The sequence below is a fragment of the Pieris brassicae genome, chromosome 3 (assembly GCF_905147105.1).
Source record: "Pieris brassicae chromosome 3, ilPieBrab1.1, whole genome shotgun sequence".
Lineage (NCBI taxonomy): Eukaryota > Metazoa > Arthropoda > Insecta > Lepidoptera > Pieridae > Pieris > Pieris brassicae.
Window position 1 is genome coordinate 21,550,630 of NC_059667.1, and position 24,928 is coordinate 21,575,557.

The 24,928-nt window shown below is 36.0% G+C and overlaps 4 protein-coding genes across 9 annotated transcripts in view; 2 read left to right on the top strand and 2 right to left on the bottom strand.

Annotated features, from left to right (window-relative positions):
- Positions 1-599: 599 nt before the first annotated feature.
- LOC123707431 (coiled-coil domain-containing protein 102A) lies at positions 600-3,732 on the bottom strand. Its single transcript, XM_045657470.1, has 2 exons — positions 3,438-3,732; positions 600-2,876 (listed from the first exon to the last, which is right to left on the bottom strand). The coding sequence occupies exon 2, from the start codon at positions 2,863-2,865 to the stop codon at positions 1,747-1,749; it is 1,119 nt and encodes a 372-aa protein (XP_045513426.1). The 5' UTR covers positions 2,866-2,876; positions 3,438-3,732; the 3' UTR covers positions 600-1,746.
- Positions 3,733-4,875: 1,143 nt separating this feature from the next.
- LOC123707758 (protein piccolo-like) lies at positions 4,876-16,446 on the top strand. Of its 4 annotated transcripts, XM_045658093.1 has the most exons (10): positions 4,876-5,431; positions 5,530-5,595; positions 7,561-7,732; positions 8,019-8,214; positions 8,579-8,833; positions 9,320-9,564; positions 10,154-10,522; positions 10,703-12,560; positions 13,433-15,016; positions 15,241-16,446. In XM_045658093.1, the coding sequence occupies exons 3-10, from the start codon at positions 7,562-7,564 to the stop codon at positions 15,306-15,308; spliced, it is 4,746 nt and encodes a 1,581-aa protein (XP_045514049.1). In that variant the 5' UTR covers positions 4,876-5,431; positions 5,530-5,595; position 7,561; the 3' UTR covers positions 15,309-16,446. The 4 variants fall into 4 exon arrangements, with proteins under 4 accessions (XP_045514049.1, XP_045514048.1, XP_045514051.1 ...); XM_045658092.1 differs by having other exon boundaries at positions 4,876-5,595; XM_045658095.1 differs by having other exon boundaries at positions 4,876-5,595; positions 15,244-16,446.
- Positions 16,447-18,666: 2,220 nt separating this feature from the next.
- Positions 18,667-20,189, top strand: LOC123706970 (cytochrome c oxidase subunit 6C-like). 2 transcript variants are annotated; one of them, XM_045656662.1, is made up of 3 exons: positions 18,667-18,780; positions 19,457-19,629; positions 20,049-20,189. In XM_045656662.1, the coding sequence occupies exons 2-3, from the start codon at positions 19,457-19,459 to the stop codon at positions 20,110-20,112; spliced, it is 237 nt and encodes a 78-aa protein (XP_045512618.1). In that variant the 5' UTR covers positions 18,667-18,780; the 3' UTR covers positions 20,113-20,189. The 2 variants fall into 2 exon arrangements, with proteins under 2 accessions (XP_045512618.1, XP_045512619.1); XM_045656663.1 differs by having other exon boundaries at positions 18,670-18,759.
- Positions 20,190-21,145: 956 nt separating this feature from the next.
- Positions 21,146-24,928, bottom strand: part of LOC123706969 (NACHT domain- and WD repeat-containing protein 1) — a 55,820-nt gene continuing 52,037 nt past the window's right edge. For both annotated transcript variants that reach the window (XM_045656661.1, XM_045656660.1), the window contains exon 24: positions 21,146-24,481. In XM_045656661.1, coding sequence (XP_045512617.1) covers positions 24,252-24,481 — 230 coding nt within the window. In that variant the 3' untranslated portion in view covers positions 21,146-24,251. The remainder of the gene's footprint in view (positions 24,482-24,928) is intronic.

A 24,928-nucleotide genomic window follows, 5' to 3' on the forward strand; every position in this document is an offset into this window, starting at 1 on the left:
AGGGTGGACGTACTTAACTCGGGCTGGTGTTTTTTTTTTTTTGCTTTTTCTAGGCAATGCTGAACTTACTCCATCAGCGATTCCCACCAACACCATCCCCAACTTCCCACCCCTTTATGACTGCCACGCCGTTTTCTTTTTCGCTCAGATTAGCTTTTATTTTGTTACTATATGTGTGTTATATTATTCATACTATGCTACAAATTGAAAAAACATATACTTTTATGCAGAAGGAAATTCAATTCATTGGGTATGCATTTGCCCCCTTTATGGGGCAGGCACATTTCTGCGGTGATCAGCTGTGTTTCGGACGTACGAGTCAGTTTCCGGAACATTACAGTACTCTTAAAGAAAAGGTCTAGAGATATTTTACATAATTCCAAGTGTTCAGAAAACACTTTTTAAACGGATTGAAGCTATGTATTATTATTATTATTAACTTAAAATTATTGTAATAAGTCACCGCGCATTCAGTGTGGACAACAGCTCGTCGAGCCAAATAGTCGTGATATGTGTGAATCAATATAGAAAAATTAAACTATGTATTTAGAAGTTCACATTATTTTATTTATACATATTTAAAAAAATGTATATAAAAATTCGTCGAAATGAGGCAATTACAACTTAATATAAACAAATTTTCTTAAGAGAACGTACGCAGTTTTATATAAAGCCATTTATACGAAAAGTTTAAATTGTTTAGTCTATTATTTACTGATCATAATATTTCCAGGATTTTAATTCAGAAGTTGGAGTGTCTTTATTTAACATTTTAAATGCCGATGCTTGCGTCTACACTTAACTTAAAATGCGTATTTTACTTTCGTTGCGACGATCGAATTATTCAAACCATTCCATCATATTCAAGGAGAATATATAACATAAGTATTGAATTCGAGTGAAATAAAAATACGTATCTATTGCTTCGCGTTACAATGCATTTTACACAGAAATGTAAAGTATTGCTTATTATAATACAATAAGATTAGACCACACAACTAGTCCGTCTACAAGAAAATAGCTATAAAACTAGACTATCACAATTATTAACATTTGTCATATACCGTAAATGTGCACAGATGCAACACACGAACGAATCGCCGAACACCTCGCCCGTCATTTGCATAAGTACTAAACATACTAAGTCTTTAATAATTATTATTATATTTGATTGAGTATTATTATTTTAATTTTCTACACGCCCAAAGATTACAATACTCGATATTATTTAAAATAGCTTGCAATTTGATATAATTGGCTCAACACTAACACCACTCAATTTGTTCAAATACATATTTTTTTATTCCTACTCAATAACTTCCAAAGAACTTAAAAAAAAAGATTTGAAAAAAAAACAGGAGATGCGAAATTAAGTGGCCATCTTACACAACAAATTTAGAGCTGTCAGATTTTTAATATAGATAAGAGATTGCCAGTTACAGTCAACGGTAATGGCTATAATCTTTCTATGAAGGTAACAGCAAACATCTGTTGAGATGGTATTAGGAATGTAATTATGTACTGTAAAAAATCAACTAAATGCAGATTATATCTTTTCATCTCAATAAAATCACATAGTTACAAAATTATCAGAATTTATAATAAATACTTACCTACTTCAAAATTATGAAAAAGAAATACAAAAATTACATAACACACACTGACAGATAAAACTTCATTTAAGTCAAGCAAGAGAAGTTTTAAGGGCAAAATAGGTAAAAGATAGCTACAATATTATTAGTGTTCTTAATTTCGTTCAATTATCGCTAATTCGTCATCCTCTCCTGACGTGTTCGTTTTCGCATCAGCAATGGCCTCGGAGGAGGCATTACTCGATTCATGGGATCTTGGGCTAACACTGCTTTTCCTGATGTATAACACATTTGAATCTAACTTATTGTGATCATTATATGGTATACCATAAATACTCCCATCTGATATTCTATTGAGTTTGTGTATTTGTTCTCTCAATTCACAAATTTGGCTATATAATTTTTTATTTTCTCTTAGTATAGCTATGTTTTCAGTTTCTAATAGTTCACGTTTACTCCACTGTATAGTATTTTCTGATTTTAGCCTTTCTAGCTCCATTTTAAGTTCAGCAATTTTCTCCTCTAGAACCTGTTTTGCAGCTACTTCATCCTGTAGTTCGTTTTGTAGCCTCTCAATTTCACTATGACTAGAATCAGTTGAACCTAAAGTTCTATCACTATGCGCTAACTCAATTTTGGCACTATGTAACTCAGCTGTCAAGGTTTCAATCTTTGATAGTAAAAAAGATTTTTGATCTTTTTCAGTTTGTAGATTCTTGAAGGTTTCATCCAAACGTATTCTCATTTCACCTAATTTGTTTGCAAGGACATTATCAACATTTGAGAATTTATGAGAATCTAGAGAAGCCCTTTGTTTGGCTGATTCATTTGGACTTACAATACCAGGTTTTTTTCTTAACTCAACACCATCTTCTGTTGATAAGTCACATGAAACAATCCTCCGTTCCCCAAGACTAAGTAATTTTTCATTGTCCAACTTCAAGACATGTATTTGCTGTTCTAAATCACTTTTGTCTGTTTTTATTAAATTTAATTCCTTTGTAAGTATGTCTACTTTTGTTTTTAATTGTTTTGTTTCCTCTCTAGCTTTGTTTCGCTCATTACGTACTTTACTCCATTTCTCTCTCCAGTTGGCTGTGCAATCAGACCACCAGCGCATTGTTTTCTCCATTTGTGTTGCTCTTGCTCGAGCTTCATCTAATTCTCGCTGATACAGTGCTTCCTTGGCTTCCCAGTCAGTATTTGTATATCTCATGGAACTTTCATGATCCCTACTTCGTCTGTGACTTCCTCCATGAGAACTCTGAGCCATTGTGATGTATTCTATATGAAAAAAAAGGTACATTATGTATCATAAAGCATACTGAAATATTAAAGGCATAAAACAGAATTAATTTAATATTTTAGAAAAATGGCATCATGTCCACCAAAAACTCCTGATCCATGTGCTCAGGTGTGCCCACCCCCACCTCCTAGACCAGCATGCCATCCTAAGCCTGTAATGCGTGGACTTCACTGGGCACAAACTCAAGCAACAATTTTTCAAGCATTATTTCTTAGCTGTTGTGCTGGAGCATGTGTTTACTTCTTCCTAGGGAGACCAAGACGTGCCGCGTATAGGGAATATTACGCGTAAGTTAGATTTAAATTAAACTTATTACATGTGGAAAATATTTATATCACAGGTTCTGCCAACTATTTATGAAACAAGCTACATAGTTCAACAGTAGTAGTAAAATAAATTAGTTAGATAACATAACAGATTGTTAAAGAGATGAAAGGAATGGTGCACTGAGTGTTGAAAGAATGGCAATCTGTTTTGCTTTGCATTAGATCATCAAAACAAATTGATAAAATTTATGAAGTACTTCAGAAACATCTTACCTCGATTTTTAAAGTAATATGTTTTGTTTTTACTTCTAATAATTCTAGAACTCGATTGTAGTTTACTACAATGTTAGCGATAATAAAGTGAAATAGATAAAACATAAAAGTCCCTTTTCACGAAATTGCTACTTTCTACACACTGAAATCCACTACTAATACAGTAAATAAAAAATACTGTACATATAAATTTTTAACCAATATCCATTTAGATTTTCGCGATTACTTTTCACTCTGACACTTGACATATCTTATATTTAACTTTTGATGAAATTTCTTTAAAAACAAATTTGTATTAACTACAGTCGGAGTATATAAAGATAAATCATATTAAAAATATAATATAATTTGTATACTATTGCAAAAGTATTTTGTAATGTCACACGAATTTATCGAAAGGAAACGTTTCAACTGACAAGCGAAAAGCCTGTATTAATTTCATACTAAATCTGTGGTTAATCCTACGCATTTCGATGTACTATAGCGGGTAACGTTTGCCAAAAATATTTTAAGCTCAATAACGGTTATCGTATTTTATGCAATTAAAAGTATGTACAAATAAGATATTAAAAAGTTTGCTATGCCGCTTACCGCGAACCATACGCGGGGTACCCTAGAATTCAGTTAAGATTTTATGCTCATAAAAGTTGGCTTTAAAAAATTTCGTAAGGGAGAATGAGTAAAAAAAGAGTTGATTTTATTAATTGCGCATTTAATTATTCTTCAGGAGAGGAGAGTTTGAAGATTGGGCAGATGAAATGGCAAGAAAGGGTTTGTTTCAAGCTGTCCCCAAGGAAATTTTAAAGGATAATGTACCAGGAAAATAATTTATTTAATTTGATTAAACTATAAAAATAATTTTTTTTTTTTATTGTTTCTTTTTAACACTGAAAAGTAAATCGGATTAATTCACAATGATGACTTTTACTTGTTATTACTACATATATTGGTAGTAATGATTCTCTATCAATAATAACAAAATATATTAAAATTAATTCAATTATTTACCCTCGAAACTCATATTTAACATTATTCAACGGAAGTGAATCGTGTCACACGTTTTTTTTTATCAGCCAATAACAAATCGAATAAATGTTTAAAAACTCAAAGATTATTATATGCACCAATCCTGTGAAGCCTTCATTGAAGCATGAATGTCATAAACAGAACATTGTGTAAACGTGGATAAATAAAACTTTTTATAAGAGAAAATCTATTAACGTGAACCGGACTAAGTAAATAAATAATTATAGGTATAAATATAATACAATTTTTAATTTATAAAATCTAGTGAAACGTGTTTGTATTTGTTTGATTACTCAATTTAATAATGATTATTGAAGTAATTATGTATATGAACGTCTTTACAATGTTTATGTCTATATTTGTCGTCTTTGAATCAATGCGCATGTCAAGTTGAAAATTGCAAATGGCGTCCGTTGTTATTGTTCGTACCGATTAACTATTTGTAAAATATTTACTAATCTTTTTACGGATTTTTCTATTGAACTATTATTCTGATCGGATGTGATAACTTTCAATTATACGGCGCGATACTATTTATGTGCGTTTTTATGTATTTTGAGTGTTTTTTTTCGAAATCTATGTGTGTCATGCAAATGGGGTAAGCTAGAAGTATCGGACGTCGCTTAGGTTGTTTTGGATAGTTTCAATAATAAAACCGAGTGGAGTTTTGTGACCTGATGTGTAGAAATGGATTTATCATTAAGTTTATTAGTTAACAATTCGAGTTAGAATTGCTTTACATTACAAGAACGTCTGCAATTATCCAATGTTCCATGCCGTGACTGTACTCCCTGTACATTTCAAAATGGCTGCTGCTCTTCACGATATATGAGCTTTGCGTCACTGGAATATAAATCTGTGGATTTGATTGAAGGAGAGAAACCCCGGCTTGTAGTCGTGTGGTTCGATGTGAAAAATTTAATTAAAGTGACAAACAGTCTCCATAAGAAGGCAAGGACAGCACAAAAGTAGCGTATCATATGTTTTGGCAGTAGTGGACACTGAGTGACCATAGAACCGATATTGCCTTGCGAGCCGGATTGTAATGTTGAGCTTGCTTTTCCAGGATGATTTGGAACCCAAGAGAATAGAAATTTAGTGATATTGAGCGGAATGTGACATTGTATGATAGGTGAGTGATAGTATTTCGTTTATTTACATTTTGTTGATCGCGCAATTGTGCGGTGTTGGAACAAGATGGACACATTGGGGGTTGTAGAGGCGGCCGTCGGATGCGTCCCGCGAACGTGCATGCCGAGGTTGACCCGTCTCGCCTAATTATTTATTGATATCGAACAAAAACACGTAAACACGTTATAATAAACGTTGTGTAACATACGTCCGTGTTTTTCCGACCTTGTCGTGAAAAAAGAAGGAATATTCCTCATGAAAACTAACTCTTTATATACTTATATGGTTTATTTAAATTTTACATACATTTTCTATGATACAATGAACTTTATTTTGTCTTACTAGATTTTGATTTATCTTTAATGGCTTTTCTAACCTGTTAGAAAATATTTATTTACAAATATTATATCATAATAACATGAAATTAAATTTATCATTTCAAATAATATTTTCCATACAAATGCAACATATTTATAGTTAATGTATTATTGTTTTAATAAGTAACTATTGGACAATAAATATGTGCTGTATTTAAATTAGTGTATCTTACCTGAGTAGTTGTCCATCATTTAAACAAAACTTTAAAACAAGACAACAGGTACACTAATAGAAAAAATTAAAATAATTTATATTCAATAAATACAACCCAAAAGTTATAAAATATGTTGCATTCTGAAGGCAGGTTTTAACAAATAAAAAACATTAAACTAAAAATAATTATTCATTTTTCTAAAAATACACATAAAAACAACTATTGTGTTCATACAAATATAAGGAAACTTTGGCATGACAGAGTGAAACTGAACTGATAATGAACAAGTTAATAGAATTTAAAGTTTTCATATTATGTAAGACATAAATGAAGATAATCTTCATTCATACTATGAATAGGGTAGTGTTTATATTAATTAAAAACTAAATATGATAACTATAGAAATTCACTATTTTTCAAAGATTAAATTAACAGACTATTCTATTAATTAACATTAATGTTTTGTTGTATTATAATCTATTACTTCTTACTTTAAATTAAAATTACTATTTTCATATATTGTTAGAATCTTAACTTTACATTACATATGTATAACTAAAACAGGTAATATCTTGAATTGGATATTATTTTCCCATTGTTGTTGTTTCATAATCATATTTTATCAATATTGCCTCTACTCTTTGACTGTTAAAAATTACTTATAAACTTAAAATTCAATGAAGTTTTAGTGAAAAAACTAAAAACTTATCAAATTTGTTTTAAATTGTACAACTCTTGGAACTTTTAATTAATTGTATAGTTTATACTTCTACTATATAAAATAAACATTTCAATCAATATCATTCAGTAATAGTATATTATATTTACAATATGGTAATTACGATGATTCATTACATAATGCAATGAAAAGATTTATCATTAGAATGTAACAGTTAAATTAATTAAACATCAAATATAATTCATCTACTTTTCATAATGACTAAGCTATTTACATACACAAGTCTTACTTTCATAATTAATTTTATAATCATTTTATTTCTTACAATTTAGGATTTATGTTTCTTCAGCTATGTTCTGTTTTTATATTAAATAGATAATGGTGGATTAAAATGTTACAAATTCAAATTTTTATTAACATAATCTTGAAAGGACGGAGGGAGTTATAGTTCATTCTCTTAAAAAAAAAGAATGAATATACTTTTGTTATTCAATCACCTTTATCTTGCCTTCTATAATTTAGACATTAGTAGTTTATAGAATGTAAAATTTGTTTTGATATAAACAGAGAAACTTAAGGTGCTGTCCCATGTTAATGGGAGCATTTGGGAGAACCGAAATTGTGGTTCTAAGAGAATGAAATATACAATTGAATTCTTATTTCTCACTTTTAAAATTGGTTTTGGAAATAATAGTTATTGCAAACTCTGTCTGCTGTCTGTACTGATAAGTAATGATTACATGTTAAATCCACAGCATGGCAGCGGACAGCGATGGGCTAGGTCCGTGCGCTGCCTCGTGCGGCGTAGTCGTTACGTGCGAGGGCGATCTCCGCGACCCGCGCTTTCCCGCGCGCCTACGCCGGCTCTTGCGCGAACTGCGGCAGCTTCTGGCCGAGCCTCATCCGCATACGCTCAAAGTCAACAAGGTACTATATTGGTGTTCATCTGCTTAATGTATACTGCTCAAATACTTCACGAATACGTAATTAATTATCATACTTTATTAACAAAACATAACGTCCCGGATATTGTAATATGCAAGATGGCTTACATTACACACAGATACTATAAAAGTCAAAGATAATATAAAAATAATAATAGATATTATCTGCCGCTTTATATTGTTATTATAGTCTGCAGTGTTGTTTCGAAACAAGATACCAACTTCATTAAAATTTGGTAAACATTGGATATATATCTTTTTGTGAACAGGTGGAGCCGTGGAACTCGGTGCGCGTAACGCTGTCGGTGCCGCGTGCGGCAGCGGCGCGTTTGCGTGCGTTGGCGGCGGCGGGTGCGCCGCAACTGCGTGCGTTAGGCATACTCTCCGTGCAGCTAGATGGAGATGCTGCCGTCTCGCTGCGGTTGCAGCACGGCGCAGAAGTTAGGATTAATACTGAAGCTGATGGTATAATCACATTAATAGACCATACCATATTTATACATGACCCTAATTCTAGTGTCACTATTATGATTATTTTACAGAAAAGACAATGTTTTTATGACTATCAAATCTTGAGACTAATAATTGAGAGAATTACAGTGATTATCTTTAATATAATGGTCGGCAGTCTTAGCATATATAATTAATAAAAGCTTTTAATGTTAAAATACCTATTCTGGAGCTTCCAATTATTTGATATATTTATTTATGCAAGTTGAAAGATGGAAGGTCCGATGAACTAAAAAGTAGTACTTTTAGACTGTTTAAGTATTAACTTTTTAACAATATTGTATTGACTGCAATAATAATGGGTTAAACGATTTTCCAGATGCGGGCACGTCGAGATCGCAATCTAACGAGCTTCTCTCGAACTTGGGTGGCATAGGCCGCCTTTTGGCCGATGATGGGGCTTCAACGAGCACCGAAGCCACCCCTCCGCGGGAGAACTTCAAGTCTCCGAACACCGTGTGCCCCATGGACGGTAAAATACCGCAGAACATTCCCACGCCGACCGATCGCTGTGAATTCCCTTTTGGCAGTATGACGCAGGCCAGGGTCATACACCGCAAGGAGAATACGTTAGGTATGGTTCAAGTAACCCGTGGGGCAGACTCGTCTTCATTGGTCATTTTAGAGCTGTTTGATCAATATATATATAAAAAATAAATATTTATAGAGAATTTAACTTTAAAAAACTCTACAGTATGTTTATGTTCTTCAGTAGCTGTATACTATTTTAAGCTTATATACACATTTTATATAATGAATGATATATATATATATATATATGTTAGTGTATAAAGAAATAAATAAGTAAACATTTTTCGCCTGGAAATGAGCCTATGATCTGTGTCTCTTTAGGCGTTATCACCTTCACCCATAGGATATACTATTTGTTTATTTTTGTTTTATTAATAATATTAAAAACTAACTGTATTACATCGCCCTAACCAAAGCATGTATGTAAAGAGTATTCATTTGTAGAATCTTTGTATTTTTGTATGTAACCTTTGTTTTTGTAGTATGTTATAATTGTAACCCCACTTTAATGAATTGATGATAATTCCAGGTCTAACGGCTACACCTCTTCGGGCAAGTTCAACGGAGGGGCAATTCGTGCGGCCCTCCACGTCGTCATTTCCCGGCCCGCCGCCTCCCTATCCCGCTCCTACGCCCCCGACCCCTACTTCTGCCCCCACTGTCGCCATGTCTTCGCCCCTATTAGTCAATCTCCTGCAGAATGATGCGCCTTCGCCGCAACCGAGACCGAAAGCGCCGCATCCGGCTAAGTTAGATCGGCTTGAGGATTCGCAGGTAAATTATATATTATTAATGGTTTTCATAGTTAATAACCGTAAATAGATTAGATTTTAGTCTTATTAGTTTTATTCACTAACACTTATTACTAGGTATTTTTTATAGTGCAAGTAGTGTCATACGCAAACACTAAACTTACAATATACCCCAAATAGCTTTTGTGTGTTTTGTCGTTAACACTATACTGAAATAAATGTGTTTGATTATAATAATAAATTTAATTAATATAATCGGAAACATATAAGCTTATATTGCTCCATTGTCAAGGTGTCATGGTGACAAGGCAGTGTCAAATAATTTAGAATCAAAACTCATTTTTGAAATGGTAGTAATCAGTTTAAATTTAACCATAATAAGCTACCATTACAGATGACTCCAATGCGGTAGCTGTTTATATTTATATCATAGTACTCACTATATGTATATTGCCATAAATAAAATATGGTTAGTTTATATATATATTATTTATAGTTAATAATACTGGAGTAATTCATTTTTGTTTTACCTATACTGTTCTATTATATTCGTGACTTGACACTTGCACCTTATCGATTAAGCCACTGTTACTTAAACTAAGTTATTTCAGGTGGAACTAGCCGTTGGTCGAGCGCCGTTCGAGTACCGCGGCGCGCGGCCGACGATCCGTCCACCCGCGCCGACGACTTCTCCCATCCCCTCCCCTTCCTCCCCACGGCCCAGGCCGAACTTCATCCGTCGGGCTTTCGTGGCGCGTCCCCAACCCCCGACGCAGTATCGGGCGCCCCCCAACGCGACGATCGTCACCCGGCAACGGTTTCCCTATCCCGAATTCCCTCCGCCCCCGCCCCCGTACCGGCAAGCGGTGCCCAGGCCTAGACCCCAGCCGCCGCGAGTCACTCAGGAAGACCTACAGGCGTTGTTGCCACCGCCGCCCACCTCCATGGATCAGAAGACGCAGTCCAGTTTCCAGGTATGTGTTAGTAAAATTTTATATTTTTAATCGACATTTTTTACATTGTCTATTCTGTTATTTATCAAGTCAAACTATTTATTTATTTGACTGCTTAAGCTTTGATTTACATTGGACAGTGTCGATACTTATTGAAGTCATGGATTTGTTGATATTATATTAAATGAGTTATAATTATGTTTCCAGGAGTTCCAACGGTATCAGCAGCAATACAACGCCCGGCAGCGCGCCGCGTCCCGCGCCGCCAACGCGCCGCAGCCCGACTGGAACGAGCCCTACCGGGACACGTTAGGACTGGCCTTGCCCGAATTGCCCGACGGCTGCGACCTCGACCAGCTGCTTCCCTCTCTCCCCCCGGACCTCAACCTGGACGACACCGCCCTCTCCGCCATCTCCGACCTCGACTCCAATAAGCTCGATCTCCTCTACGAGCAGGAGCACTCCAACCCCGATGCCCTGCTGCAGGAGATCACCGGTGTCCAGTACCCCCTGAACGGGCCCGACGTGCCCGCCCAGAACGAAGTGCCTAAAGACTTCGGCGAGAACAACTTCATGCCGCCGCCACCGCCGCCCGTGCCTTCCAAGTTCCAGAACAGTCCGAATCCACCTTTCAAGTCGCCCCCCATGGACAGGATCAACCATTTGACGAATATGCCCCCTCCCCTGAGACTCCCCGTGAGGGCCACGGCCTCGGTCTCGACGGCGACGGTCGGCTCGCAAGCGACGGCTCAGGAGATCGAGGAGCAGAACAAACGGTATCTCATCAAAACACTCATGAGAGACGACGAGCCGCCTCCGCCGCCGCCTCCCAAGGAACCCGAGAAGAAGCCGGAGATCATCGTCGCCCAGTGTAAAGTCAAAGACGGGACCGAAACGTCGGAGATCTTTTCTAAAACGGACGACGACAAGAAGGACGACGACAAGTCGAAAAGCAAAATGATAGCGAAGAAGGACGTCAAGGATGATAAATTGGTCGCGCAGAAAGGTGGGAAGCCCAGGAGCGGGGCGAAAGAGAAGCCCGCGGTTCTGAAGGATAAGATTGTGCGCGACGGAAAGTCTGCCAAAGTTGCCTTAACGCGGCCCCACGTCGCGAAACCTTCGACGCCCAACGCCGAGGCGCCGAAGTCTCCCCCCGGGGAGAAGGAGTCCCTTAAGTTGCGGCTGAAGCTCGACAAGAACGAGCCCGTCGTACAACCCGTGTACAAAGCGGATATTAGCTTTAATAATCAGCAACCCAAAGCCGAGAAGCCGGCGGAGAGCGAGCCCAGGGTGCCCCCTTTACACATAAGCTTGCGGGGGCGGAATTCGAAAGTTATAACGAATTCTAAAAAGGAAAAGAAAAAATTAGCCCCCGGCGAGTTACACAAAAAGGTAAAAATAAGAAAATCAATAGAGTCTGATGAAAAATCTCATCGGAGGGATTCAGAAGAATCTCTGGCCACGAAGTCGAGTGACAGCACCGAGAATTCGAAGACTGATGAGTATTTACATGTGAAGAATATGAAACTCAACAATCACTTCGACGGCGAAGGGATTAAAGCGGAGGTCACCGGGGACAATAACGTAGTTTATAGAATGAAGACGATATCGAAGAACGCGCATATCGTAACCAAACACGACTACAAATTGAATAACAAAATTCAGAGTTTAGATATGAAATTAAAAAAGAAATCGAAAGTCCTCAGTGACGGGAAGGCGATAGAAAAAGAAAGAGATAAAGAATGGAGGAACGATTTGCTAGACAAGGAGGGGAGATACGCGCAGAACGAGGGCTACAGAGAGATAAACAATCACGAGGCAAAGAAGAAGTTACCCACGAAAGTCGAGGCAAAATGTGATATTAAATCCAGTGAAGTGCAATCGGTTGACAGTGAATGTGAAAAAGACGGCAGTGAAGTGAGACTGTGTCTTAGTGAAAGGACAGTGGGTGAGGAGAAAGAGGACAATAAGTTAAAAAGGACACTTACCGATAGTGCTATTACCTCCCCCAATGGGCTCTTATCCTCTGAGAAGAAGAGGAAGACCACACATAGTTCCTGTCCAGGTAAGTCTTGTGTCGTTTATAGGTAACATTTAATGCAAGTTTTACACTGGAAATTGAGATGTTCGGGAAACATTGTACCACAAACTGTGTGATACTTGCATTACAATAAAATACTCAAGTGTATATAGTTATTTGTAAAGAGTTCTTTTACGTAGCATTATCCCGAGATGGATGATTTGGATTTTAAATATTTTACACATGTTTGCACACCCTCATGCCATTTGTTTTAATCGAGTTGTCAAATTGTTTTTCTACTTCCTGAAGTCCGGAAGACTCGAGGGATATTTTTGTATATAAGAAAATTGTAAATAGTTTTTTATTTCTTGAAAATGGGCATTTTATCATAAGCGTTGATATTGTGTTGTAATAAACGATTATTTATATATTATATTTTTATTGTAATTTGTAGGGTACATCAGAAATTACAATGAAAGCTATTGACAAAATGTGTAAAAATTTTAAACACCTGTTAATTAAAATATCATATAAAATGATTGCATTTTACCCCTTTTGATCAATATATATTGTATAATTGTACTCGACAGACTAATATAAACTAAATTACTCATCAAAATCATTGTGTTTTCTTTCTAATCATCCTAATTATAATAAGTTTTAAAGTTAATTAATGTATCAACCTGACAAACTAAATCAATTTAATTTAAATATTTTTATACCTGTCAACATTAAATAATTAGATTGTTGTGATCAAATTGAATGAAGGTAGTATGCCCATTTTCTTAACAGCATGTATAATTTGAATAAAATGTAACACTAATGTGAAGAACTATTTCTCAAGAAATATTTCTTCAGGAGGTTTCCCTCCAGTCACGGATACAATATTTACAGGAGTACCTTTGTTTGCGTTCCAGATCCTCCTGGATCGACAAACGTAGGCACGATAGGTGGACCCCGGGGGGACTCCCCGCCCGCCTCTAGTCAGCGAACAGGCGCCGTCTCGCCCAGGAGGAAGGAGCGTCCCAAGGACAAGTCCTACTGCAAACTCGTCGCAGAGAGAACCGCTCGCCCCGAAGCTGAGAAATTCACTAACAGGTCGCCCAACTCCCAAGCGCAAGGCGAAGACTCGGGAATCGAATCCATGGACGCCTTATCGGAGAAATCCCCTAATCAAGCCAGCCAATCGCCCCCCGGCCCCCAGAGGAAAGAACGCCTTGATATGCCCAGATCCACCAGTCCCACCTCAGTCCAGAGGATAATCGGTGTCATCGACCCCACGCCCGCTTCTGATGAACTTTTGGAGAGGCTATCGCTGGCCACGGGGCAACCCCATTATGACCCCGGGCCCCCGGACATCGATGACATAGGGGACATCGAAGCGGAACTGGCCAAGATGCACGACCACATAAACGGGGACGACGCGCCTAGGAGACCGCTCGATGAGAGCAATCAGACCAAAGAAGTTAAAAGATCACCCACACCCGTACTGAGGGACGACGATAAGCCGCCTTGCCAAAGTATAGATAGAGGAAACGACCACGACAAGAAAGAAGATATCAAGGTGGAATGTAATATTGCTCAAAAGGATGAAGCGACGAAACAGGAGAGAAACGTTTCGCCGAAAAAAGAGAAGGCTGAAGAGTTTGATAACTTACCGAGCAGAGTTTCGCCTCCTCTCTATACGTATTCTAATCAAGAGAAGTCGTCAGCGGAAGGACACGAGATGAAGGAGGAAAAATCCGCCGTGGAAAATGGTGACGCAAAAAACTGCGATACGGAGAAGGATAAGACAGAGGTTAAGATGGAAAGATTACCGCTCAAAGCGGACTTCCCCGATAAGAGCTTATTAGAGCAGCTGCTGATAGAGATACCGACGCCCGATTACGTCAGCAAACGGCCCGAGTCACCCTCACCATCCGCCTTAGAAAGGGTCGCGCGGAGCAGCGTGCGCACGAGATCCAGCAGCAAAATGAACAGCCCCGCGGACGGACCCAAAACGCCGCGGCTCAGTCCGGGTCTAAGTAAGCTCGAGCGGTCTGATTCCCCCGCGCTTCAGCCAAGGAACTGCTTGAGAAGCGGTTCCGTCGACAAAACCAGTCCTAAAACGGCCACCGTCGCCAACGCCAACGCCAAACCCGTCCCCGGGGGAAAGAGAAAACGTCGCGAGTCAGAAAGTTCTTGCACGTCCACCGTTAGCATAGAGGAAGGTCTGTCGCCGGGACGGACGAAGAAGAAACCCAGACGGGTGGACCAGAAACCGGGGATCCCGGCGGTCGGAGGGAAAGGGAAGAAGGATTCGGATAGCGATAGTGACGAGCCGTTGATCTGCAAGGTGCGGGGGAAGGGGGTGAAGACGGTGAAACCGGGGGTGAAGGTGGTGAAAGGGGCAGAGGGGGTGGGAACGAGACGGTCCGTGCGCCACGGGGCGGCACCCACCGCTCCCGCTACGCCGGCGCCGCCTAACACCACCACTGTCAGGCGGAAAACGAGGAGTGCTGGTGAGTATCGTAATAATTCTTTGTAGTTATAAACCGATCGACGAGTTAACCTAATAGGCAAATATTATACTAAAAATATATACAACTATGACGTGTTTTGTTTTTTTTAGTTTTATCTTAATTTCATATTTAAAGTATACAAATGCATGTTTTTCTTTTATAATATTATACTGTTATATTTGTCATTTGAATGTGCAAATACCTATAATCGCACACACTTCCAGTAGGCGAAGGTACTACGGCAAATCCCAATGCGGTGCGCAGAAGACGAGCGTCCCGCGACGGCAAGTGACGGCGGCGACGCGCGCGTTCGCACGCGCTTACCTTGTCCCCTTTGCCCCTCCCTTTGGCCCCTATTCCGCTCCCGTGCCCCCTGCCGCGCCACCTCCAGCTGCCCCTTTTCTACCAGCTAGACTGACACACAACCATACGTACTGTGATGAATCGTGAGTCAGAGGACTACATCGGTGCATACAAGTGCAGCCCACGCTTTTCGAGTGTTCGAGATCGCTCGCGCATCATAATTTTCCATTTTATGAATCTCAGCTGTTTATAAATGAAAATTTTACGCAATTACGCGCCTTATTTATTCGAAATACGAGCGATGATGGACTCCGTCACTCGAGTCGGTTTTGGCGTACAGTTATTTTTATTTTAGTGAACAAACCATGTTACCATTCACTATGAAGCACTCAGTTTTAACTAAGTTTATTTTCTTGTATGGAGTGTATGAGCGTGTCCGCTTCGGTACGCGAGGGAGCCTTAGTCTAGAGAATAGAAATGTATCAATATTGTACAAAAAGCACTCTTACTTGTAGGCACATTGTTATAATAGGATAATATACCCGAGAGATATAAAGAGTAAATTCATAAAGTTTTAAAAAGATATTTTCATACGTTTTTGCACGACTCGTAACTTCGTGAAGTAAACCGCGTTCTAGTTTTATCGCGTTTTGGCGGGAAATTTGACAGCTTGCATTTTCTATCCTCTAATTTAAAGAGTTTCTCGAGATGGCGGTTTCCCGCGCAAAACGGCCGCTATTACGATGTAATGTTAGTGTTTTTATGATTAAGAATTCACGACCAATAATTGTAATTTAATGTGACATTATACTTAAATAATTTCTTAGTACACGATTATAATCGTGAGTGTTTCAACAGTTGTCTGTTTGGGCTTCCAATATTCTAAACAAACCTTTGATTTATCGTTTACTGTGAATGAAGATAGACTGAAACAAGATTCTATAAAAATCATTCCGTCTCGCTAGGATTTATGAAAGTGCGCATAGGTTAGAGCGAGATGAATAGATTTGAGTTTCTTTCCCACTGGTTGTCTTTATTCGCTCGCGTTGCTTTTATATCCAATCTCCTATTTCATTTGCTTTAAATTCTTTCACTTTAAATTTTTAACCCAGTGATCGTGACGTAATGCAATTTTATTTAGGCACTTTAGCACTGTACATAGTGAATTGAATTTTTGAGAGCTTAGTTGCTAAGTAGGCTTAGTATTTATTACAGTTTTGAAAATATTTTTCTCGGTAACGTTTTAAAAATCGATGTTATTACTTTGCGGTCCTAAGTCTGAGATACAATCCTAAGCAATAAAGGTGGATGTGAATCGGTTAATTTTTATAGTTCTAGAATTTTTACCACTTTACAATCCCATTCGAGTCACAATTATTCTTTTCCCGCGATTTCTCCTTTCCCTTGACGTATTGTCAATGTGAGTTGATCAGTGATAGTGCTACAATACAAAGGTGTTAGTGCGTATGTAGTTTAATATACAGCATCACACAAAGACCTTTTTGCTGATTCGGGAAACTTAAAAATTATTGAAACCACAGCGAAGTTGACAGTTTTACTGCGCCAAAATACATATTTACCAATTTATAATCTGCCTTACTGACATTTTAATTTAATGCATAGCTCAGTGGTAAACAGGAAGGTCTTTGTTTGATGTTGATTTTGAGAATATTTTATAGTTAAATATAATGAATTGCCTGATAATTGTGCCCTAAAACATGTGCCGTGGTTAGAGCTGTGTCTACTGCATTCTCTATAATGTATTTAAGTTTTGGAATACGTCCGCATCCGGCGGCGGTACGTTTCTAACTGGACTTTTTAGGCGCTGTTGAATTGAACATATTTACTATATTTTTTAAAACTACCTTCCGATTTGAAACGTTCGGTTGCCGCATATGGGTGTGTTCCAAAATATTTTAGCGTGTAATAGTTGTGTGCGATAGATGTGGGGGTAAAGAGGGGGGGGGGGGGGTAGCGTGCGCACGCCTTTTGTGTTAAATTTTTCGTGGATATTAAGTTATTAGTTGAAAAAATGCGGTTTAAACCGACGTAATCTGTAAATCTTATGTATAGTTGGGGAAATTAATATATGTTACGCGTTAAGAATGTTTTTCTATGATTTTGTTCGGGAGTTTTGTACATAGGGGGGCGTCGAAGCGGTCTCCTGCCTGTGAAGCCTTGTATTATAAGAGTAGACCCGCAAGCCTGTACCATATAATTATAATAAACTCTCAAACTAGGTGTGTATATTGGGTGTATAGTTATCCTTTTAGTTGTATTGTTTTTGTTTTTATTTTCGACTAAATGATAGTAATTTATGCCGATAAAAATCTTTATTATACATTTATGAAAGAGGAATACAAATAGTTTAAACACTTATACATATAGGTTAGGGGTTACACCACGAGATAGCATATTATAGTTTTGGTATGTAAACATATAACATGTAAATAGAATCGCAGAAATAGTGAAATAAATGAATCGATACAATAAATTTTAACAATTATGTTATTTGTAATATTTTTTCTAGTTGGTGTTGTTAGTCGCGCGGTTTTAGACGAGTGAGCGCTGTACATTTTGTTGCTGGCAATCGTTTGCATCATTTTATTGTGCATATATTTTCCTGTAAGTTGCTTTTTCTGTCGTTTCTCCATTATTTTTAAATCATATAATAATTATATTCATAAAGTATGATGAGTCATGGTGAATTATTATCATATTATTATTAAAAATGAAAGAAAATAAGGAATATTATTGTTCTGCTATTATTAAATTTGTAAAGTTAGTTTATTAATAAATGAATAAAAAATTGTTTTTTGTTTTTATGGTTGCCATTCTTTTGTTTTTCATTAATGATCAAAAAAACCTGCTTTCCTAACCTTTCGTTCATGACGGTAGATACAAATCCTTAAAAAGTACGTGGCCATGCATTTGTTCAATTTTATCTCAAAATCTAACGTTCAGTAAGAACTAAACATTAAGCTACTTCAAGTGGTGGGGTTTAAGTTTATATTGGAATGCTACATAGTACATCTACTCTCATTACCCAAGCTTTAAAGATAAAGCAGAAACTTGAATATAGTTCCGCAATGGGCCATAAAACTAACATTGATGCATGATTTTAACTAATTAGAAACTAGTAACCATAAGCAATATTCATTTTAAAACTTGCGCGCAATCATTTAGGTTTAGTCTATGTTTATTTGTATCTATGGAAGCTGCTGATTCATAAGCGGTATATTTTATCTGTTTCGGACACGGTTATTTACACCAACGAGAATAGTTGTTTCGGGTAATTTGATTGGCCGGTTATTGTAGATCGATTTTACCTGGCCAATAGGAGAGCTTCTTAGAAGGGGCTTTCAACTCTTGCAGTCACTTCCAGTCGACCATTGAAAACCTTATTCCTTGTGAATGTGAAAATAATTCGTGGTTCTCAGATTAACTTATTTATAATTAAAGTAAGTAATTTTTTTATATTTGATTATATAATTACCAATTTCAATCTAAACTCCATGTTTTTTTATAGTTTATAGTCTTTACTGATAGGTGTTATGTAAGAACATCAATAAATCATTTTCCTGTCCTCAAACAACATTAAAATTATAAAAGCTTTTCTATTAACAATATAATTGCAGCTTATACAAACTATTTATAGTTAACTAATTAATTCGGACTATAAAGTTTAATATATTTGGCATTCTAACTTTAACATTGATAAGATATGATAACCCTACTTCTATTTCAATTCTGTATTTGAATTTTAAAAAAATATAATTAACATTATTAGTTACGTCGTACTACTAATTATTAATTACGTCTGGTGAATTTGCACAAATATTAAATCCGATAAGTGATATTAATCTAGTAGATCCTGATCTTATATAAACTGTTCTAAACCTAAAAATATTTTCTACTTTTCATAATCTAAAACAGGCAAGTATAATCTATCTTGTTCTTCATGTGCCAATGACTTAGTGAAACTTTTGTCTAGTAGATGGAGCAGAGGGTGTTTACTACAATCCTTGATTGCATGGGCTTTGCCTTTTCCTGCTTCAAGTTTTTTCATTCTTGGCTATGTTTAGATGTCATTTTTTTTTGGTTTTAACATGAACAATACCTTTATTACTGTTAAAGATGGCCGGTGAAAGTGCTGTATCCACAGTTGCAAAGCCTTTAATGCGAGGCCTCCTGAACAATGCTATTAAGAGAAATCTGATCATTTCTCTGACCCTTGCTGGTATATCTGGAATTGCTTTCCAGCAGCTTGTTGCCAGCGAGCGGAAGAGGAAGTACGCTGAATTCTACAGGTAAGATTTTTACTTTCGAAGAGTTCTCAATTTGATGACTTGAATATATAATCACTTATGGATTGGATTCCGAGTTACTGAAAAGTAGGGTAGGATCTAAATCTACGAAAAAAATGCATTTTGGATAGGTTTAGATCAAAATTAAATGCTTGCTAAAGGTGCTAAAGGTCTAACAGTTCTTTAATAATATTTCATAGAAAAATATTTTTAACTTAATATAACAAATTTTATGAAATTTACCTTTTATTTTACAGCTTAATGGTATTTTATATTTAATTTGCTTATTAAAAAAATAAAATTTTGTATTCATTATAGTATAATTTATTTATTTATTCGACTAGTTTTACGCAACACTTCTAGAGAGCGTTATTTGTAAAATAGTTTTTGTTAACTACTTTATTATAAAATTCTTTTTTCAGGACATATGACGCTGAGAAGGAATTCGAAGAAATGAAGGCTAAGGGTCTGTTCCAGTCCTGTTAGGATGTGAACTTATTAGTGTAGTATAATTTTCCTTTCATGTAAAATATGTAATTTAAAATAAAAATCATTTCACTTTACTTTTGTTTATTCTATACACACATAAATAAATGCAGCTGTTGGACTAGAAAATTTTAAAATTGGCATCCTTTCTATCTACTATAAACACAAAATAACCAAGTCCTGTAAACAACAGCAACAAGCTAGATAATTTTTATTCTATAAAAATGTACAGAATAACAATACTTGGATGAAAATAAATATACATATGAACAAGCAAACTGGCTGGAATTTTTAACAACACCTATGTATTCCAGTTATGAAAAATATTCACAATTAGTAGTCATAACGCAACTAAGATAAGTGAAAATCTGAATAGAAACTGTTTTTGAAAATCAGGAAAAATCTCACTTGTGATGGTTAAATGACGAATTCAAAAAGTTCTCATATCATTTTCAATCAATGATATGGGTTTAAAAACAAAGTTTCTTTGAGTCAAATTTCACGTGTTTATATGTAATATTTAGAGTAGTAATCAGACTCCACTTAAGCCAAACCCCCTTGAATATCGTATTGGATTGTGAGTCATTTTTCGCGCCAAGAGTTGGGCACTCTGGAAATGCAGATAAGTGACAGGAACGCAACCCATAGTCGCTTTATAAATACTTAGTGATGTCAACTCCTACAGAATTTTCCCCTACGACTAACTAAAGTTTTTTTGTACACTCATTTTACGAGGTAATTTCAACCACTCATCAAAAATACATTCAAATACTGTTAATTCAAGTTGGGTTCTAGGCTTAATATAAATTGTATGGAATAGTGCGTTTATTAAGAAAAAAAAAGTTCCCTGTATAAGGTAATCTTGATTTCCCATAGATTTTGAGTATATCTCCAAAGTCTGAGAACAATTGTTTTGAAAGCGCAGAGGCCTAAATATATTATTTTAAATATCGGGTAAGGCGATACGATAGGTAATTTAAAAAAAACCCACTAAAGTGGTAAAAACTAACCAAAAGGAAATAAAACACACAACCACAATTTACGAGTTTAATCTGGACATCAATATGTATCTTTCCAGAGATAATAAATGTTAACAATTCAATTGATTAAATACAGCTTACACTAAACACAGGGCCAGCCTGTGCTCTACAACTTAAAGGAGTAAAATGCGGAAGCAGAGCTTAACCGCAATAAGCGCATAATGTTAGGAAATTTAACTAATCTATACGGTTGTCTGTTTTGCCTCCTGTCTACAAAAATAATTTAAATCCTCTGTTAACGGGAACTATGTTTCAATACGTCAATTCGTTCTTTCGTACGTTCAATACTAATTCTCGATTCGCATATCATATAATATATTAATATAATATTGTACATAAACGTGTTAACGAATAGAAATGTAAAAATCCTTTAGAAGCAAGAGGTAAAACAGACCACCAAAAAATTAATAAAAACAAAATGACTATCCGTTTGGGGTATTTTTACATTATTTTACACAAGAAATCCACTAGTGCAAATAAACACCTATGTTCTGTGCACTTAATTCTATTTTTAAAATTTATGAATTAGAATGTGGATAGCCATTTTGCAAAATAAAAAAACTTATTTTAACCATATCAAAAATACTTTGTAAGGTTCACGAAAACATTGGGTTCGAAGATAAATCTAGAATCTAAGATTAAGAGTACAGTTGCTGGCAATTAATTTAGGACGATATGAATTCATGACTTTCAATGTTAGTTAAGCTACATGTTTTAAGTCTTCGTCCCAAAGAAATTGCCCGCGATTGCAGATAAATTACAGCTAGATACAGATAGATTGCTTTGGTCAAGTCGTTTTAATAGATAGGTACATGTATAAAACTTATATTTGTGCTACAACATTGAGACATGGAAATTTTAAAGTGTTTGCACGATTCCTTTCTTACTTCAGCGCGCTTTCCAAACCAAAATACATATTATGATTGAAATGTTTGATAACACGTCGAAGAATTTTAATGAAATATTTAGTCTAATTTACCTTAAAATGGGATAAATCTTCATCGCGATATGAATATAAGAAGTTAATTATCGTATTTTACTTTCAATTATTTTTTAAATAAAGTTAATTTCCCAAGCAGGCCTAAGAGGATTTATTTTAAGAGAAACATGAGCGATTATCATATTTCAATGAAATATATTAACGGATATAAATGAGAATTTATCACGCAATTGACCCCCCACATCGAAAACTATTGCTATAAAGAATACGAAATATCGTGTTAATAAAACGTTAAAAAACATCAACAACTTCAAATCCAGTGCGTTTTTGACATACAGGTGTCACATTTAGCACTATCTAATCTCTGGACTAGGTAAGATTCAACGACAACACTTACCGCTAAATCTAACGTACAAGAACGTCAAAAATAAATTGGATTTTGACAGACAGGAGTAGGTTCGCTCTAAGTCTTGTATCTGAACCTCACCTATACAGACAACACTTATCAATTTTGAAGTTTGATTGATAAATGCTACAAGACATGTCAAATGTCCCTCAATGTAATGTCATTCGTTTCCTTAGATATTGTTTACCTTAGCCGTTGTGCATAAGGGATTATATGAACAGTCATTCTTATTCTAATCAACAATACATTTAAACATTAACATTACAAATAGAGTTAATATATTAATTAATCCTATTTAATGTAATTAATAAGCGTAATAGATCAAACATTAAGTTCTTTTGGGCAATTTCTTATGTATAGGGCAGTATTTGCTGTAAACAAACTTAATAAATAATCAGTAAAATGCCTTAGTAAGGACCAAATCCTTCGGTGATCGCATTTATTGTAGTAGACATGTTTACAAGTAAATCGTCGACTTGATTATGGGTGTTTTTAAAAAAATAACTGTGCGTGTATTGAGGGAATAAGTGCCGGTAAAAGGATTGTGTTCACCTTCATTTATTGCTTATCTTTAAATTATGATTTGATAATGTTATGGCGATATAACTGATATTGGTTTCCACTTTATATAAATAAGTAATGTCAAAATTTATTTTAGAATCTTTGTTCTAGAACTTTTATCAGAGAAAGATGTATTTTGCAAGTTTAGCAGCAAGTTTTGTAGTAAACTTAAATGGCGATTTCAACCCCGTTCTTCGTTTGTTGATTGCAGCATCAGAGCCACGGATAATAAAATAACTCGAAATTTAGGTTCATCGTTCGGGTTACAAGACGTCATTCGAGTTCTGTATGGTTTCAATCGTTGAAATTGTTATTAAATAGGAGTTATTATACAATGCTTTCACACTTGCAACACACAATTTCTCATACTTTTATGGTATAAAATAATAGTTTTTAAAATAAATTGAGCAATTTAAATGGAGTGGATTCATTTTGCAATGACTAGAGGAGATATTTATAATTTATATATAGAGAAATATTTTACTGACACAAGCGCCGTTCATTGTGCCGCGCCAATGCCAATTTAAAATTGCGCCATACTTGACATCTGTCAGATGGCTCGACCTAACCAGACACACACTTAGCCACCACAGCGTGCTTTAGCTCATAAATAACCGGTAATAAATGGTGTAAAATGCAAAAGTTGAAAGTCCTAAAATATTTCTTCTTTGTAACGCCAGTTAATGGTTTATTTGTCCAGCACGTTATTCTATCGTCGATAAGAAATTGAAATTCATAGACAATTTTTTTAATATTTTAGAGCAACGACAATCTGGGTTTCTTAACGTAACCTAAAAATTTCGAAACAAAATCGCCCATCGACAATCGAGCTACGTTCTACAAAACAGTCCGAGCTGAGCTTTAAAGGCCATTAAGGCCAACATCGAGATTACATTTTAAAAAAAAACGAAGTGTCGTGTTACATAACTTTAAATTAAGTAACCAGTTCGAGCTGTAATGTCCTTGTGAAATCTAAAATTTGAATTTTTTACGTTTTAATTTATATACCACAATTGTCATTTTACAAAAACCTTGAAACATATAATGAATATATATATTATAATGTTTGGTAGAGTAAAGGTTAAATCTAATTAAGTGAACGATGAAAATCAAATGAAGAAGACATTTCTCTTAATATAAGATTCCATTAATCTTATCGACGATATTATTGATAATTAATATGGACCGGCGATCATGCGTCTTTGATTTCAAACGTCTTCCCGTCATACTCAACATGGCCGTAGCCAACCTCGTCATACTCCATTTCCCGGCCATTTTTAACACACTCTACCGTCGGACCGTATAGTTTAACGCAGACAATTTCTTTATGATTTTCTAAAGCTAGAGCGAGAACTGATCCGCCTAAGAGGATCTCGCATGAGGTAATGCGTTCGGGTGGTGTGTATACTGCTATTAGCTTTCCTGAAAATGGGAAACTTTAGTAAGAAAATTTCTACGTTATATTATTATTGTGCTGCGAGAGGAAGGTGGGAATGCAATATGAATTGCTTGATTGTGATTGGTCAATTGGAAAGACAGTTCGTGTTTTTTTTATAGAAAAACCCCCCCTTCGTCACGTCAGGCACACGTCCCAGGGGGCAAGGCAGGAGGCCTGACGTTAATTGATACCGCTGCCCATGGACACACTCAATGCCAGAGGGCTCGCAAGTGCGTCACCGGACTTTTAAGAATTGGTACGCTCTCTTCTTGAAGGACCCTAAGTCGAATTAGTTCACGTGAACTAAACTCTTGACCAATCACAATTGAACGAAACACCCCAACTCCATTGCACCTCTTTTTCGAACCGCCTTGATAGCAACATCGTTTCACGTAAGGATTTCTTTATATAAAAAAAAACACTTGCTGCTC